The sequence below is a fragment of the Lepidothrix coronata genome, unplaced genomic scaffold (assembly GCF_001604755.1).
Source record: "Lepidothrix coronata isolate B3197 unplaced genomic scaffold, Lepidothrix_coronata-1.0 Scaffold208, whole genome shotgun sequence".
NCBI lineage: Eukaryota > Metazoa > Chordata > Aves > Passeriformes > Pipridae > Lepidothrix > Lepidothrix coronata.
In genome coordinates, this window is record NW_016690388.1 from 548,762 (window position 1) to 567,443 (window position 18,682).

Sequence of the window (18,682 nt, forward strand, 5' to 3'; positions counted from 1 at the left end):
CTTTTACGGAGTCGTTTGGGAGCCACTGTAAACCATAATGAGTGCTAAACACAACATAGTAAGCATTTTGGCAAAACAGCTTATTGTAGAGAAGATGCTCTTTGCTGCTTTAGTCTTTCGTGTCTGAGATGCAATGTTTAGTGTGTGATGGGGAGAGAGCTGTAGAGAACACATGCACATCCCCAGCACCAGTAACACAAATACAACCCAGGGCTCATGGTCCTCTAGGGGTTAGAAAAGCAATTGGGAAAAGGGATGATGACCATTAGTTAATTAGACTTTTTTCTCTCTTTCAGTGTTTGATATTTCCAGCTACTTTTGACTGTCTCTTGACTAGGAGTAGAGGTGGGTTTAACTGAGAAAAGAGATGGCTCTTCAGGCAGGCTGAGAGGAACTCAAATCTTTTCCTACCACAGAGGTAGCGCAGTACCATCTTGTTTAGTTTTGCTGGCTGGGCTCTGCTGGAGCTAGAAATGATGCCTGAGAAAGATCTACACCTGGGCCCTTCACCATGCTTCTTCTGGGCCATTACAATTACAGTAGCATGTACTCCTTCAGAATACTAGGTAATGCAATTTTGATGTTTGAGATTCTTCACCCAGTGGCATTTTACTTCCTAAACCATGGTTTTCTTTTTAGACACATTGTTCAGACTGTTCAGAAAAGTGCTGAATGAGCCCTGCCATTTAGGGCTCCATGAGATACAGCACATGCTAAAATTATTTGTGAGTACAGACCCTTCAGGGCTGAGGTTTGAAACATCACTGAGAAGAAAAGAGGCACCAAAAGAATTCTGCTCATTCTAGTGAGCTGGGAATTTAGTCTCTAGCTAGTGAACTGGGAATTTAATTGTCATGGCCCTACAGAGATTGGAGAGAATTCCAGCACAGGATCCTCTGGTGATATCAGGGCAAGGTAGTTGGATGGAAAACATCCAGGGCTGCTGGACAGACCCACTTCTGAAATGGACAGCTGTGTCTGGACAGTCTTCTCTAACTTTTTGCTCTCCAAGATAAAGAGAGTGTCCAGATGAGGCAGTAGATTTCTAATCTGTAACCCATATTATCTGTTTTTGGGGCACAGTTACCTTTTCTCAGGAATGAAAGCCCACAGCTGATGAAAGCTGAACTTTTTATCTCCCTCACTGCTGCAGCCTTATCATCCACAGGACTTTAATCCCACACAACACTTAAGAAATATAATCATTAAAGATCTGAGTACACGTTTTGAGATAAGATTGGTTCATGATATTACTACTGATTGCATAATTATGGAAATGAGAAAATAATCCCCTTGGGCTTTGTTGTAATGACTTCTGAGCATCTTGCATCATCATAGGCAGACAGAAGACTTCAGGATGCCACGCTTTATTAAAAGGAATGTGGAAAATCTTGTTTTGGTTGGTGTCAATGTCTCTGGTAAGGGAGGACACCATGCATCTTCCACAATGAAATTGGATTGGGTAGAAACCCATGTGATCTTTTTGAAAATAAATAGTTAATCTTTACTTGATCTCCTGTACTCATGTCTTTTGATGCACTGGTAAACTGCATTCCTGACAGTATCCTGCTGAACTGTGGCCTTGAGAGACCTTGACTGCCTGGTCTATACCTCTGTTCTGAATCAAAAGACAACATGGGACCATTGCAGACCTGGCTGCATAGTGCTGATAATCTCATTGGACATATTACTTCATGGAATTGTTACTATTTTACTGATGTGAGAAGAGGTGCTGCAGGAGTGAGCTGGATGAATGTAGCCTGGTCAGCAGCTGGACTCCCATCAAGGAGAAATTATTAGGACAAACATAAGTGCACTAATGTTAGTAAAAATGGAGATAAAAACACACACACGGATTTCCCTTGCAATATTTTCTGTAATTTTGGTTTGTGTTAGAGCCACCACTAAAGAGGAACGCTTGATATCACACTCAGTTTTACAAGGGGTAATAAGGAGGAACCTGGGGACTGCTGACCAGTCAGCCTCACCTTAGTGCCCAGTAAGATCATAGAATAGATCCTCCTAGAAATTATGTTGAATCACATGGAAGACAAGGAGGTGATTAGAGAGAGCGAACATGGCCTTAGCAAGGGCAAGTCATGCCTGACTAACCTAGTGGTCTTCTACAACAGAGTGACAACTGATGCCATTTACCCAGACTCCTCTAAGGCCTCTGGTAGACTCCTCCATGACAATCTTTCCTCAGATTTGGAGAGGTATGGATGGAATATTACATAGATAAGTAACTGTTTGGCTGGTTGCATCCAAAGAGTTTCAGTTAACAGATCAATGTCAGAATGGAAACCAGTAATGAGTGATGTCCCTTAAGGGCCTGTACTGGGACAAACACTAATATCTTCATTAAGTGCCCCAGACAGTGGGATCGAGTGCACCCTCAGCAGGTTTGCAGATGACCGCAGGCTGAGTGGTGCAGCTGATGGGCTTGAGGGAAGGGATGCCATCTGGAGGGAAGGGCTTGAGGAGTGAGCCTATTGGGAACTTCATAGAGTTCAACAAAGGCAAGTGTAAATGTGTTAATATGCAGTTTGCTCACTATACAAAACCATCTTTGCTCAGAAGAGGGATCAGGAAGGCCAGGTGACCACATCAGTGGTACTTATGTATACTTTTACCCTTGGGCAATCAGAAAGATTTTGCTAGATGGCAACTTTCATCTTAGCTGTGGGTGTGGAGATTTGTTAAAGTACTGCTAATGTACGTTGCTTTTATTTTTTTACCATTAGTCTCATCGTATGCTGTGAAATGGGTGTCTCCCACCAGTCTTCTTCCTTCCTCACTGCAATTTGTTCAGGCCACACCCTTATCTCTCCATTTTAGCAACAGGGATTGTTGTGGTCGTGCTGTCTGAACGTGTTCTGCCACACTGCAGTGTCCACAATGCCAGCTGTAAAGCAGATGTACGGCCAGCACTGCTGGATTTTAAAACCTTTAAAGGCTCGGGCTCTGGCCTCACTGCTGGGGAAACCTTGGCTTGTGCTTAAAAAAACCAGACACGTGCACAAACACATACACACACACTGAGACATATTCTATTTTTCTGAAGGGACCATTGTGTGCCTCTTTATCTTTTCCTCCCACCCCTTCATCCCTTCTGACACTTTCTGTAGCTGAGACCACTAGTAATCTATTTAACTGGATTTTCCAGGCACTTCAGAGTAGTAGGTGTTACTATATGTATAGTGCCTGATCACTACTGTTGAGGCTCAATAATAAGTAAAATCTGTTGCATTCGTTGGTCCACCAAGCAGTGATCAGACATACCCCTCACACAAATATCTGTAGTGTACCAGAAGCAAGTGCCACCTTGTGTTGGCCACAGCAGTCCTTGAGCCCTTCTGCTGAAAGCTGCACTGCTCATCTTCTGAAACTCTGCAGAATCTCCAGGGAGATTTGTTTTTACCCGTGGCTCATGAGACCATGCTTACCTTTGGTGTCCAGTTGTCCATTTAGCTCTGACTGGCCAGAGTCAGTGAGGTTTTATGAAGGACCACTGCAGAAGCTCATGACTCTGACTGAAAACCAGGAGCAACTCAATGCTCTGACAGTGATTATTTACCATTTTCCCATGTTACATGCTGTATTTGGTCATGTTCAGTAACTGTAGTAATCAGACAAGATGGAACGGCAGCTTGTCAGCCGATTTAATTAAAACCACATTTCTTTTTTTTTTTTTTTATTGCCTCTCACACATCATTAATATTCTGTCTAAGACCCGCCTGCAAATCTAAAGATTGGAATCAGTCTCATTGTGCTCTTTCCGAGCTTGAATTCCCAGACACACAAACCTGGGAAAGAGTTATAAAGGGACAGGTAATAGTTAGAAACTAATTTGATTACATTGAAATGGACCACTCATTTGTCCAAATAAATGCTTATTAAGGGACCAGTCTTTCAGGTTGCTTTTAAATGCAGTGCAGGCTTTGCTTTCATGGATATGACTGGGAATAGAATATATTTAGGATTTCCCAGGAATCAGGTCTTTGCTCTGCAGACTTCTGCTCATTCAAATTGTTGGTTATGCAAATATATTAAAAAGACTCGAGTAAATAACACTGCACCCTTGTTAGTAAGCTTTATTGTTTAGATATTTAGCAACAGTGTTTTATTGTCCTTTTTCTGAAGTGTCAGGTAAGATCCATTTCACGGTGAGAGTGTTAAGGAAACTTCCCAGTCTGACCATTCCCAGACTCTCTGGCAGTCACACTCCCAAGGCGGGGGATTTTCACTGCTGGGACCGAAGTCCCTTCACCAAGGGCGGCTCCAGTGACCGATGGGTCCCTGCGTGGCTCCCACACACCCCACTCACACAGTCAGACCCGGTTTCCTCACCGGTTCTACCCCGGGGTTTCCCACAGCAGATGTCTGGTTCCATAAAGCCATTTATTCACGGCACATTAACACAGAAACAGCCCGAGCTGGTGCCTCCGAGGAGGACCCACAACAAAAGAACCCCTGGGCTTTTACACCCTCACAGTCTACCCGTACTCAGGTCTCGCTTTTCCTCCCGAGTCTCTGGCTCCTGCCCCCATCTCCGTGTCCATCCCTCTGGCTGGCGTCACACATCTTGTTATCCCAAAGGCTGGCAGTTCGCGGCCTCCCACCCAGAGCTGGAGCTGCATCTCAACCTGCAGTTTGCGAGCCGAGCTGCCTGGACCACGTATTCTTTAACAACAGTACATCAGCCACCATATGCACTCGATTTACAACCAGATTACAAGGCAAAAAAATAAATCTCTCATTTAAAATTATATACAGCAGTTTATTTAAACAGTGATTAACTTTCATCAACAGGCTGTGCATTTCTGTTTTCTTTAAGAAACCCTGCCACTCAATCACAGCTGCAGCCCTCCTGCAGTACCCTGCTACTCAGTGGCTTGAACCCAGCTCTACAGATAGTTCACAGCCAATTACCATACAGGTTTCTTATGTTAAAATTAAGGCAACTGAAGTCAACAACCTCTGGTGAATAAAGGTAAAAGCTTGAGAACATTTTGCATAACAGTCATCAGCATAGCTGATAGCTATTACAGAGTTCTTGTGCAGTAAGCCTATGCAGATACTATCTCTCTTGCCTGTCTGTTTCAACACGCAACTCATCTCATTTGCAATCCTTTGCTTTAATTAGCTGAAGTCTGCTTCAGTCTTTCATATGTCAACCAGCCTGTGTACACTTCCATATTTTTAATCAGTAGCCTGTTGTCTTTACTTTGTCATTCACACTAGCATATAAATCTGCCCTTCTTATGATCCTCACTGCTTGGTAGAAGTCAAAACATGCTGTTTAATTTTCCCGTTCACTGATTTCCATTTGTTTCATGTTCAAATGCTGGCTCTTTTCCCCCTTTCAGGCATGCTGTGAGCATTAAACTTAGTGATTAAATGCCAAAAGAACAGTTCTTTTCCCCTTCCATGCCCACAAATGGGTCATCCTAACCCTCTCTGGGATGCCTACCTCGACAGCAGTGCCCCGTGCTTGTGTGCTCAGCCTATCTGGACGGGACTGCCTGGGCTGGCAGAGGTTAGCTAACGATGGCTAATAAAACAGGTGCAAAACTTCATGCTCTCCTAAGGTTGTGACTGGCTTCTTGCTGTTTCTTTGCTTTTTTTTTTTTTTTTGCTTTTTTTGGTTTGGATTTTTGTGTTTTGTTTTTTAATTTAATCTACTACAGCAGAATATTTCATTTCACTGATGACATAGCCGAAGACACCAAGACTTAAAAATAACTGCATGTAAAAGCATGAGAGGGTGACATGTGGCTCTGCACCAGCTTTCAAATTTTCCGGTTTACTGGGGGGGAATCTGAGGTTGTCTGTAGATGTCTGACAGGTGGGGTTGCTGGCCCTGGCATCTGTGCCTGTGGCTGATCCCCCAGCTGAGCCTGGAGTGTGTTCAGGATGTCATCTAGCTTCTGGTCCATCTGCATGACCTGTTAAGGAATCAGAAAGCAGACGAGCTATCAAATGGTTGCACATGCTTCTGGTGAGAGACATTCATAGGCCAAAAGCTCTGGATGGATAAAGCCTGGCAGGGAGCATGGGCATTTGAGTACCAGCAGCTCCTCTGAGTTTAGTTTAGCTTCCTGCTCTAAACCAAATGACACTATGAAGTCACAGGGAAAGGTGTAAAGCCATGTGAAGTGGCAGCAGAAAGACAGGGCGTTGCTGGCTCAAGGACTGGACCGCTTGAATCAACCATTTTGTCTCAGCCTTTTCCCAGGGTTGTTGATGATGCATCGTGCAAATATCTGCCCTGAAACTCTCTTTCAAGCTTCAGTTTACTGTGAATGTTTTTTGCCAGTACCTCTCTCAGTCTTCACCACCCTTAGTTGTAGGACATCATGCTTTCCATTACTGTCTTGGGAAATGAAACAGCTCCCCTCCCTTCACACCATAAATAGGTGCCTCTGTGATACATGTTACAGTCAGAGATCCTACCAGATATGGTGTTTGTTCCCATGCATTTTGAGGAGGATAGACTACTAAAAACCACATAATAATACCAATGACTTTATTAAAAAAGAAAAAAAAAGGAACAACCATTCTATAGGAAGCTTGAGGTGCTAATCCCTCCTCTCATTTCTTTGCCTTCCAGCTGAAATTTCTCAGGCATAGTCCCTAGGTAGAGGAGTCTTTCCTAGCTGTTATTATTATTAAGCAGGGAAAGGCAAGTCTGGATTTTTAAAGGGACACTGCTCTTATACTTCCTACTGCTTTTTTAAAGTTCTGACCTTTTCTAGGAGCACACAGCAGGCGTTATCCTGTTTTGCTGGTGGGGCTGGTAGGGCTTGCCTTCACTGCAAATGGGATCCCACTTGCCTTAGCATCACCCAGTGGGACAGGCTGAGGGCTGCTGGCTGCTTTACTTTGCTCCAAAGACAAAACTGTGGCCAGCATCATATAATCAACTGGGATCGCTTCTAATGATGCTTGAATACAGTGCAGCTTTGTGTTATAGATGAGCCCTAGAAAAATGAGCATTTTGAAGAACATTGAATGGTTCACTTTACAGTTATCTGCCATGAAACTATGAGCCTCTGCAAACTGTGATCTGTCCCAGTGGGTCTAATAAACTTTGATAGCAAACCTTTTAGAGCGATATCAGATCTAAACTGAGCTTTCATTAAAAAGCGAGAGAGAGAGAATGAGAGAGAGAAGGATTCCAGCCTTTTTCCATTCAAAGATAACTTTGGAAATAGCCATTGGCAGCAGGAACTGAAAGCTTAGCAGGCTGAGATTGCTTCAAAAACCAAGGCAAAGAAAATCACCTTATCCGCTTTTGCCTCCTCTGTCTTTTCTCACTCCAAGTGTCAGCTCCCCTGAGGGCCTCTCAAACCTCAGGGTACCAGGAACTTACTCAAGTTCTATCTTTTTGGCAACCGCTATCCTCTCCTATATATAACCTGCTGGGGGAAGGAGGACTGGAGTGTGCCTCCTACATCACAGAGGGAGAGATGTGCTGGTCTCTTTTCCATTTTTACTTTTATGACTGCTGTCTTCTAGTAGAAAAGCCCCATTCCCTGCCTCTGATTTGGTGTGGGTGTGGTGTGAGGCAGTGCTTTCAAGCAGCAAGAGGGGAGTATTTAGGACATGGGTTAGACAGCAAGACCTTTCCTACGGTTTCTGCCCCAGTGTTTTCAGGTGTGTGGCTGGCACTGACTGAGCAGTCGATCACCCCCAGAAGCACTGACAGTGCTCTCGTCTCGGGCTACGTATTCATACAACAGCTACATATTCTGCTCAGCATTAACTTGGTTGGAAGTCTGGAAGTCACTAGTGGTTTAAGAGTTAAGCAGCACGGAATTAATTTAAAAACCACAGCCTTTATTTTCCCCTCCATTCTTGAAAAGCCTGTTTGGCTGATGCTGGTAATGACTCAACAGAATCTTTCTTAAGCAGAAATGTTGCTGCAGAGCAGAAACTAAAGTAGAACTAATATTTTGCAATAGGGTAAAAAGAGGTGTAGGCAGGGAAATGGGATCAGGTAGACAAAAGATCTTTGGTGCTTTCTTTTGTGATGCTTTGTTGATTTTGATCTGCAGGCTTGATCTTAGATAAGCTATGCCTGCATATTCCATATCATTTAAACTTTCTGTATATCTCTGTATTTTGCCAAGTCAGTGAAAGAATGTGATGGGGAATAATTTTATGCACTTTTCTTTCCAGGAGAAGAGGAGGGTGGAGAATGTAAATATTCGTTTGTAGGGATGGAAAATGAGAAATTCATACATAAGGGAGTAGATTACACTACACTTCTGTCACACCTTCCACATGAGGATAGGCAAATATTTCCTGTACGTCAACAAATAAAGCTTCTGAGTTCTTCTCTGTCAACCATACCCATGTGAGGATTTTAATGATAATTTTTGAGATTAGAAGCACGACTCTGCAAAATTAAGGGAGACATAAGAAAATGTGATCAGTGGCAGATCTCTTCTAATTGGCTTTGTATTTTATACACAGGCTCAAGCCACCACTTTCTGGCTTCAGATATTCTAAAGTATACCTTACTTGCAAACATGCAACTAGACTAGTAAAACTTTAGTCAGAAAGACAAATTCTTAAGCACCTTGTTAAACGAGAGAGTATTAAAAAAGGGTCAAATTTGGAGGCTGCTTAACTGTGATTAGGACATGACTTGCAGGGGGTTAGAATCACTTTCACATGGGTGAAGTTTTTTTCATAGGAGGGTCCTGGTTTCTCCAAAACCCATTTATCAGCTATTACTTTCCTTAAGCCCAAACAGAAGGAGTTGCCTGTTTGGAGTAACACAACCAGGAAAGTGTGCTGACAAAGGGTTAATTTGAGCAACATGTTTTTAAGATGAGTAAAGTGAGAAGCCATCCAGAGATTGCTGCAGAGTTTCCAGAGAGATGTGATATGGCCCTAGAAGGCTCAGTGGAGACAGGTGAGTTTGGCAGCTGTCCATGGGCAAACGGTAACAAAACTTCTGTTCTCCCACACCACAATAGTGCTCTGGAGATGATCTATAAAATTGTTAAAATGCTTTTATATCCTTTCAACTGCTCTGTAGAAAGGAGACTTGCAAAAGCAGTTTAAAGTATTACACTGCTGTTATTGGGACTGTGAGGTGAGCTGAAGGAGTGTTGAAATGTGTATTTGTTCTGACATCGCCTCACCACCCTGGCACACCCTCCGTCCCTCTGGGAAAGTGTGCTGCACTCCATGGTGACATGCAGGACTGTTAGACAAAGAGAATGTCCTGCAACCAACTCTAGCGAGTCACAGTAAGCCATGAAGTCACTCAACCCATGAGACACGAGGTGTCCCTGCCCTTCACCTTGAGGACCAGGTTGGCTTTCAACACCTATGTGCTGTTTGAGGATCCTTTAGAGCCTCTATTTGTGAAAGCAGGTGTTCCTTAAATACTTCTTTTTACCTTGGTTTTCTCCTGCTGCAGAAATGCCTTGTGTAGAAGGATCCTAGGAATGGCAGCAGTATGGAGGAGGAGGGTTGGGTCATGCTGGGGATTTGCCACATGCTGGACAGATTCCTAACTTCCCTGAGAGCTTTTTTTTCTGACATGTTTTGCACACAGAGACCATAAACAAAATGCATGTGTGGAAAACTCGGTTGGAGCAGTCACGTGGTCTTTCCCAAATCCTCTCACTTTAGACCAGAAAAATCCCTCCCCCCAGGTTTTGTCTATCTTTTTATTATGATTTCTGGAGGCTGGGAAAGCCAGTATCAATTATGTGCACAACACACTGACATGAACTATTTCCAGAGGAGTATCAGAAGGGGAAGATGGTCTGCTGGAGCACTGGAGTAAATCTGTAAACCCACAAACATGCTCAAATGTTGCTAAGACAGTGAAGCTTTGTATCAAAAGCTATACCCCATAAATCAAATAAAGTTGCTGTCACCTCCTTAAGGCTCTGCTCTCTCGCTCCCTGGAGCAGTCCTGCATGGGCTGATCAACATGGCTGAGCTGTACAGCCTTCGTGCAGTTGTCTGCTACATGTCTGGGCTGCTGGTACCAGGGATGCAGCACGAAATGGAGGAGGGAGAGAAGACATCTCAATTTGTGTTACTAATCAAAATGTCATGGAGCAACAACAGGTTCTGCTTTTGGTTAAGCTGGATTGACTTTAGCTTCCTGTTTGTCTCACTCAAGTGCAGAAAGCTATGAAGCTGTGCCCACAGGACAGCCCAAGGTGTCATAGCAGGAGCAGAGGATGGAAGAGACACTGCATGGTTGAGCCCCATCCCCTGCTATTGGAACCACTGTACAACGGGTGTTTTGGTTCTGGAAGCCCCACAAGACATCCAGGTTTCCTCTCCTTGACATGCAGCCCTCATCCCACACTAAACTGTGAACCTAAGCACGGACAACGAAGAACCATCAAAGCCCAGTGGAACACAGGAGGTGAAGAAGGACATTCCCAGGGTCTCTGCATGGTGTTGTGGTATTTTCCAGCTGACAACACAAAGTCAAACACATTTGGGGCCAGAGCTACTGTGGCCATGCAAACACAGTATCCCAGCCCAGGGTTTCCAAACCACCAGAGTGCTCAGCTCAGCCCCACTGAACACTCCTTCTGTAGCAGCGACCTAATGCTGAGCTCTGGGATTTGCCACCATGCAGACCATTTCTTCTGTTTCCAGCCTTTGCTGCAGCTCCTGACTCCCTAGGTAGCTCTAATGAAGCAGGATCCACTCACTACAGTTCTGACTTATAAACAATCGATTGCAGGGCTTTAACACCAACTGCTTGGAAAAGAATCATTTGATGGGGAAGATTTATTTTGTATGGACAGAAGAGTGTATATGAACCTTAGTCTGCCATGAGCTATTCTACCTGCATGTACTTGTTTCTGAATATTCCCAGCTTGTTATTTGTGATAGGTCACCTAAGGTCTAGTTTGTAGGAGAAAATGGTATTAATTTAGCAAAATCAGATGTGATTTAGTTGAACTAGTGCAATCCATTTTATGGATGTTTCCATTTCTGACTCATGTGATATACTGATTTAGCTTAAGCTCGTTATCCAGAAATTTGTGCCATTTCCTCATATTGACCAGGTCTGTCAGACGATTTTTCTTCTCATCCCAGATGGTGGACTGATTTGATTAGATCCTGTAAAGCCTATGTTTAGCTTTGTATGCACATCTGGTCTTGTAGCTTCTCTCTGCCTAGGGTTACACCCAATTATTCAAACTAATTGCCTATTGTAGGGTTCGAAGCCTGAATTGTTTATTTTAGGAATAGCTTTATTTTTTATCATGTAGATTTATTGCTGTCCAGAGACTGCTGATTTTAGGAAGGGAAATCTTTTCTCCACAGCATTGCATGCAAAACTACCTCCCTCTCACCTTGCTTGTCCTGTTAGAGAAATTTCACTGAGGTGAAATGCTGAATCCACTGAAACTTTTTTTCCCTTCAGCAAGGCCAGACAATACCAGTGTTGATAAAGCCTGTTGGTAGTTGTCTGTGAGGAAGCAAATGGCCACACCAGCCACAAAAACTGCAACTAGCTCAGGGAGATTTCTCTTGTGAAAGGTGTGGCTCTAGTGCGGCCTCTGAGCCTGGTCCAACAATGTGCTTATGGATGTGTTAGCTTGAAGCATGTGAAGAGTCTTGCTGAGTTCACCAAATATTTAAGTGCTTTGCTGGAGTGAAGCCAGAATGGTCAACAGTTTGCAGGACTATACCTTTAGGATAAGCTTTTGGAGTCACCTAAAGTACTCCTAAACACATATGCCCAGAAGTACATCTACATCACTATTTTTCAAGTCTCTGAGGAGTAATAATTGTCATCTATCATGATATTCTTCCTGAAATTACTTTCACATTCATATTAGCAGAGAACTAGCAGCTTGTGTCTCTTAAACAACAAGAGGGCTTTGATGAACAGGCTCCCATTAACTGACTGTTTTTGGGATGAGTTGTAACAGATTTGGAATTGGCCGCAGTTCTAAAATGATGCTGTATTCCCAAAGCAACATTGCCAGGTGGCAAGTACGCAGGGAAACATCTCACTGTGGTACGTCAATGTCTCAGAGCCAACTGCCAGCACTGCCTGCCTGCCCCAGCACTGAGCTGAGCAGCTCCTCATTTTGTTCTGCTGAGGGTGCAAACAGCACAGAAAGACCAGCTTCAGTCCGTGGGAGCTTCTGCCAGTAACCTCAAAGGTCAGGTAAACAGGGACATAAGTAGAAGCTAAATAAAGCCCACTTCCACGACAGCCTGTTGTTCTGGCAGACCCAATTCTTCATGAACACCAAAAAATATATAAACCACTAGACTGTCTTGTTTGACTTATTCCATGTACCCCTTGGCAGATATCGGTTGTTTATTTTCATTCCATGAAACTTATCTAGATAACTCCACAATTTTCCAGGCCTCCCTTCCTTTATGCCAAACATCCCCACCCATTCTTAGGTCAGGTGTTACAACCTTTGTTGGCCTAGAATATAGTAATCTTTATTTTAAGTATAGCTTCATTTATTTTGGTTTCCATCTACCTTTCCTGTTTAAATGAAAACACAAAGGTCTATCCCTCTTCACTTTGTTCCTGGGGTATTTCCTGTATGTACCCTTTCAGTGAGCATTATATTTTTATATTTTCCATGCCACATTGCACTGATGAACCCCCACAGAAAGACTTGCGTCTGTGGTTGCTGCTTCTGGTGCAAGACGCCGTTTGCTTAATTACTAAGCAACTATCTAGAACTGAGCCCTGGGTTTCTAAAGCAGGCCTGGTCAGCATGCAGATTATGTGTTACTGCTTTGGGGAAGGTGTGATTTATTTTTAAAAAATGAATCCTCGCTTCCTAAACAAATGAGGTTTAGCTGATGATATATCTGTGTGTACGTTGCCACAGCAGCTTTGAAGTAAGCTGACCAACTTCAGACATTTGACAGAGAATCCTTAAAGATAAGAAGTTCAGACAGATTTCAGAAGGTCTGGCAGTTGTGCAGAAGATAGACATCCAAATTAGTGCCTTATTGAAGAAAGGGCAGAAGAGGAAGGTGAACTGCATTATTAGACCCCGGAGAATCCACACAGGATGCCCTGACCACAGGAAAAGCTTTATTCAGCTCTTGCCCCTTATTAACGTTGGATAATCAACCACAAAATGCAGAGTCACAGGAAACCAGGCAGCATAATTTCTACTGCTCACAGAAGTACTTGTTTCTGGCTAAAGAAATTCAAGTGATGCCACTCTTTGAGTAGACACAACAGTAACTTCCCACAGCTGCCATTCTGCAACAGCACTCAGCTGCCGGCTGTGTTGGAACCATTGTGAGAGTTTGTCTCATTTTAGCTATTTGTATATGCACCTGTCAGTCTTTGTGTCTGCAGTCAGTGCTTTGAAACGTTTTTGGGGTTTTTTTCCCTGATTTTCCCCCAGTAGGTAAATTAGACTTTGCAGAACTCTCTGTCTCCTATTTACATACATAAATGGTTATTTTTATTGTTGCAGGATGTTTTGTTCTTCACCCTCCTCCAGATCCTGCTCAGATCCACCCTGTAATCTTGCCATCTCTCTTTGCGACATCTCTCTTCAGCCACACCCGGGATGACGCACTGCCATTTCTCAGCTCATTTCATTGTGTGCCTACAAGTCCTGCTGCAAAACCAGCGTGGAAAGAAACAACAGACAAAAATAACAAAGCCAGTCCAGCCTCAAAGATGGATCTGCAGCCTCTGTGAGTCACACTGTAATTTCACAATAAAGCGACCTTGGAACTTACGCTCCAAGATGCTGATTAATTTAATTTTTAAATCTCTAAACAATACTGGACAGAGAGAAAAAATAAAAAGAAAAAGCAGCACGGAATATTTAAATAGTGCCAAAAGAGCACTGAGAAAGAAGTGACCTTAACCTTTCACTAGATGGGTGCATTAACTCAGCAGTTTAGATGGGTGTGATGAACTTGGTGTTTGCACCTCACCTAACCCTTTGAAGAGATGGTGTCAAGTCTTCTATGCTCTGGTTATTTTGCCTTTACTTTGGCTTTTCAAAGCTCAATTAAATCCCCTCTGTAAGAACAACATCTAAACCACACCAGCCTTGTGGCTAGATAGGGTTCACCAGTTTCTGTGAGGGGAAGGACATGCTGGACTGTACGGGAGCTGCTTGTTTCTCTTCAGCTTAATTGCACGGATACTGATACTGAAATCAGTGGGAGAATTCCCTTAACCCAGCCCTACTGACCAGCTACTGTTCAGGTAGCATCTACTTAGCACAGCTGATGGGTTGTGTATGAGGAGGTAACATTCATAGGCTTTATCACAGGTGTTGATACACAACTGCCCTCCATTGACACTCGCACACACACACACACACACACACACAAAGCCTCACTTCAAATTATCAGTCCATCTTTACTTATAGGTTGGCAAGAAAGGCAAAGAGAGAGGGAGAGAGGGAGTGTTGTTATTGGGAGGAGCACAGGCATTATGGTGATGGCGATCTAGATAGCAAGACATGTAGGTACTAGAAAAGTTCCAGGCAGTTCTTGTAGGACTCAACCAGTACCTCATAAACCCAAGGTCCAGTCTACACCCCAGCACAGCCTTCTTGCATTGACAACAAGTCACTTCCTGGATAAGCCTCATCGATATTTGTTAACCACTTGGGTCAAATAATCTGCCATTTCTTATCTTTCTGACATGAAAACACTTGAAACTGGGTAGGTTTGAAACTTGGTACAAAACAGAAGACACAGACCTACAAAAGATAAGAGTATGGGTAAGAGTATCCTGTATGGGGACTGAAATGCTGGCTGCAGAAAGGAAGGAAGTTGTATTGGAAAAAGAAGATCAGTCACTGTTGGAAGAGGACAGGGGAGAGAAGATGGTGGTGGTCCTTTGCCTTTCCTTTGCCTATTGTTGGCTCTTTGAGGATTGACATGACATGGCAGAATGAGGCTGGAAGTGTGGCATGGTGGTCATGCCAGGAAGAAAAAAGTAATCAGGAAGCAAAAGGATGATTGACTAGAGATCAGAAGTGTCACTGGGAGGCCACTCTCTGGGCCTATATTTTCAGCTCTGTGAAAGAATCGTCATAGAATTTTAGCCAAACCCTGTAGCAAAATTAAGAGATGGTCTGTATGCAGATCTGTGCTGATGACAGAAAAACCAAGCCTACAACATGCCTTTCATTGTTCCAAGGGAACCTGTGCCCTCATTTGATGTGCCCTGTTTCACTGAAAGAGAGGAAGAAAGCTTGATAGAAGCTAACTCACAAGGGTCTTGGAAAGAGAAAGCTGTTCCTTTGAACTATGAGCTGTTAGACAGGGTGAATGAAAACCTCTGCCCTTATTTTCTTCTCTGCTTGGCATGGGACAAGTCTCTAGGGTCACCTTTATATAAAATGTGCACTGAAACTCTCACACCCTTTGAATGATGCCGCAAGACTTGCATAACTGCACACGAGGCAGTTTGAGGAAGAAGCTACAGAAGCACAACGTGGTGTTAGGTATTTAAATAGCAAGGATTACAAAACACCATTGTTTCCCCATTAAAACACAGAAACCCAAAGCAAGTAAAATATTATCAGACAGTGATGATTGAAGGTGTAGCAGTTCTTGATTCTTACTGACTCAACCATGCTTTGCTGAACCATTTGGTTTTAGCCTTGTCTGGCTTATCTGTCATTTGATGGATTTTATTAGCTTGCTTGTGTACACCAGGCCTGATTAACAGCACTGTCATACACAAATTTTTAATGAATTGTTCAAAAAGTCATGGTGGATGGGTGAACTCTGGACTGCCCTGTCCAGTTTTGCGGACACAGTGACCTGATGTGGAGGGTGTCTGTCTGTCTGTTCAGTCGTACCAAGCCACAGCATTCGGTCCTAGATCAGCAAAAGCCACAGGCACAAACAGTGCAGGAAAAACAACTGTGCTGCAAGAAACAGTTCATGACTTGAGCTGAGATTGCTCAGTACCTGAAAAGGTCTGAGCAATAAGTTGGGTGTGACAGCATAAATCTGTGCATAAAATGGCTATAGCTGCAGTACTGTGTGTGCAGAACATCAGAAGAGATTGCAGGAAGAATGAATTTGACTGAATTTGTCTTTTTCTCCTTCCCAAGCTAGTGAATTTATTGCATAATATGTTCTGTAGCTAAAGAGATGTCCATGGGCATTTAAAATACAGATTGAGAACAGAAGACTGAGCAAAGCAGATATTTCAAATCCAGAATCTCAATGGTGGATATTTTCCATTTCGTTTGTGCTTGAAAAGTAACCAAAAATTCTGAAAAATCAGCATGGCTGCATCCTCGGGGAGAGACTGAAGTAAAGCATTAATTAAAGAAGAAAGGGAGGTGTCTTATTTGAACTCTGCTGAGCTAGATGGATTACCTATGAAAGCTGGCATTGACAGGACAGCTGTAAGAAGCAGCCTGTGGCAGAAGTACCGGTGTCTTATACAAACAACAGGAGACAGGGCGGGAGATGCAAAGCCACAATTGCCAGATAGATTTCTTCCTCGTGAGGCAAATGCTAAGTCAGCAGAAACCTGCTTCAGTTTTCTGTTGCAAGGCACTGCACTTTTAATTAAGGGGGAAAAAAAAGTCAGGTATGCCTACTATCTCTTTTGCAGCTCTTTAACCTTATACTGCAGGGAATACTGCTGGGGAGAAGGATTTTATATATATATATATATAAAATTTTTCTCTACTATGTTTCTTCTTTTTCAGATATCATTGCAGAGAAGAAGTACAGCAATAAAAAGGGACATGTATTAACATGAACATGGAGGTGTAGGGATATGAGAATGGCCTGGTGAGCTTTCACTGTCCCAGCATTTAGTAAAATAATTTGAACTAGTGTTGCAGCTTAATTAAGGTTTTGGGTTACTGGCTTTGTTGAGGTTCTAGAAGTAGAACCGGGAAGCCATGGAGATCTTTATGCAACTTTCTGCCTTGAGGGAAAGGATATATTTTTCAAGTCAATAGGATAGAAATCATTAATAAAATAGGAATAAACTAAAATTCATTAATAAAGTAGGTACCAGTTGGGACTACTGAGAACCCCACAGATTTAATTGCTTAGCATCACATCTACGTATAATAGAATCATAGAATCATCAAGGTGGGAAAAGACCTCCAAGACCATCAAGTCCAACCTTTGATTTACTTTTACTCACCATGAACTCTGACTTTGATTTACTGACTCAATATAATCTATATGTTTAAGCCATATTTAAAAATGCCTGGGTTATTTGTTGTTCTGCAGTGTTTCTTGTCCCTTCAGAACAGGCTTGTTTAACCCCATATGGAACTAGTAATCAGTGAGAAGGAAAATAAGATTTCTTTTTTTTGGTAATTAATTACTTCAGAAAGCTTTCATTTCTGTGTTTTGATGCATATTAAAAATGCCAGCTGTGACTGGGTGCTTGTCTTTCTGCACCAGTAGTATAAACCAAAACCGACCATCACCATGAATCCATGACATTGAGGCTCTGGTTTTGGCTGTCTGGCCACTGTGTTTGTCTTCCTTCACTGCATGCCCAGCTCTGAAACCGGTATGAAAAATATGCTTAAGCCCTGCTGCTGCTGAAAGGGTGGCTGCACCCTCCTGTCCTCCCTGTTCTACAGAGCTCTGCAGTCCAGCCTTGGCTGGATTCAGGAAAAAGCCCAGGACAGCTGTGCAGCACAGCAAGGACTGCTCATGCTGCCTCCAGTCTGGATCCCAGGGCCATGGATGCCCCCTCCTCCATGCTTAAATTACTCTTTTACTGCTTGCAGGTAACACAGGAACAGAGGGGAAAAAGCAAAAGCCCTAAATGTAGAGGGTCTAACGCTGGGCTCCAGCTGAGGCACTGTGCACCCCACAAAAAAATGGGGTTCCTCACCCTTCTTTTCCTTGCCTCTGGTATAATCAGCTGAAATGTCCATGGCAAGGCACACAACTTCACTTGTTTTTACTTATTATTCCTGAAAAGTTCATAAAAATCAATATGATTTCTTGAAACACAGCAGATCCTGCAAATTTTGCCAGGGAAGACACATTTTGATGTTAAAGCTTCTGCCAGCTCTAGTTCAAACACTTGTGACTTAGCATATGCCAAAAGCACACGTGGTCTTGCCAGACAGTGTGGGAGCCTCGGGAGCCAGCCTTGCACACTGGTGAGAAGTCTGGGAGACCTGCAAACCAGGAGACAGGAGGTCTCTACTTCCCGAGTTGTTGGATGCCCTGGTAGGAGCACCAGGCCATAGCACTAGAATGAGCAAGTTCAATTTGGTGTTCCCCTCCTCTCCTGGTGATGAGGGGTCTGCATCTCCTCTCTACTGGCTAGAGCTTTGCACTGGCTGCCTTCTGCTCTTTATCACAGGCACAGAGTGGAAGTGGCTTGATTCAAAATACTTTTGTCTGATGTATTTATGGGCAACCAGCTATTTACAAAGCTCTCTATATGCTGGTAGCCCCAGGTGCAGCCCCCATGTACGTCTACCCTGGATGAAAGGCTTCCCACAGTCTGGGGACCGCTATTCTTCCTCTCTGATTTTGGCCCTAGTGCATGGTGTTGCCCCACTTATCATCCTTGCACAGGCATAATTGTTATTTTGGGCTTGAGGGGAGCAGGACCATGTGCACCAGGGGGTAATAGTGAAGGCTTGCACACCATGCTGCCCTGTGGCTAACAAGAGTATTTAATCTCCTGCTGCCAGTGAAGACCCAC

The 18,682-nt window shown here is 43.4% G+C and overlaps 1 protein-coding gene and 1 long non-coding RNA gene across 2 annotated transcripts in view; one reads left to right on the top strand and one right to left on the bottom strand.

Moving 5' to 3' along the window:
- Positions 1–5,683: 5,683 nt before the first annotated feature.
- Positions 5,684–18,682, bottom strand: part of LOC108506150 (potassium voltage-gated channel subfamily KQT member 1-like) — a 474,960-nt gene continuing 461,961 nt past the window's right edge. The window contains exon 16 of the mRNA XM_017832838.1: positions 5,684–5,948. Coding sequence (XP_017688327.1) covers positions 5,793–5,948 — 156 coding nt within the window. The 3' untranslated portion in view covers positions 5,684–5,792. The remainder of the gene's footprint in view (positions 5,949–18,682) is intronic.
- On the top strand, positions 9,275–13,676 carry LOC108506152. The gene is made up of 3 exons (XR_001877696.1): positions 9,275–9,331; positions 10,157–10,408; positions 13,470–13,676. It is a non-coding gene; the product is annotated as an uncharacterized LOC108506152 (long non-coding RNA).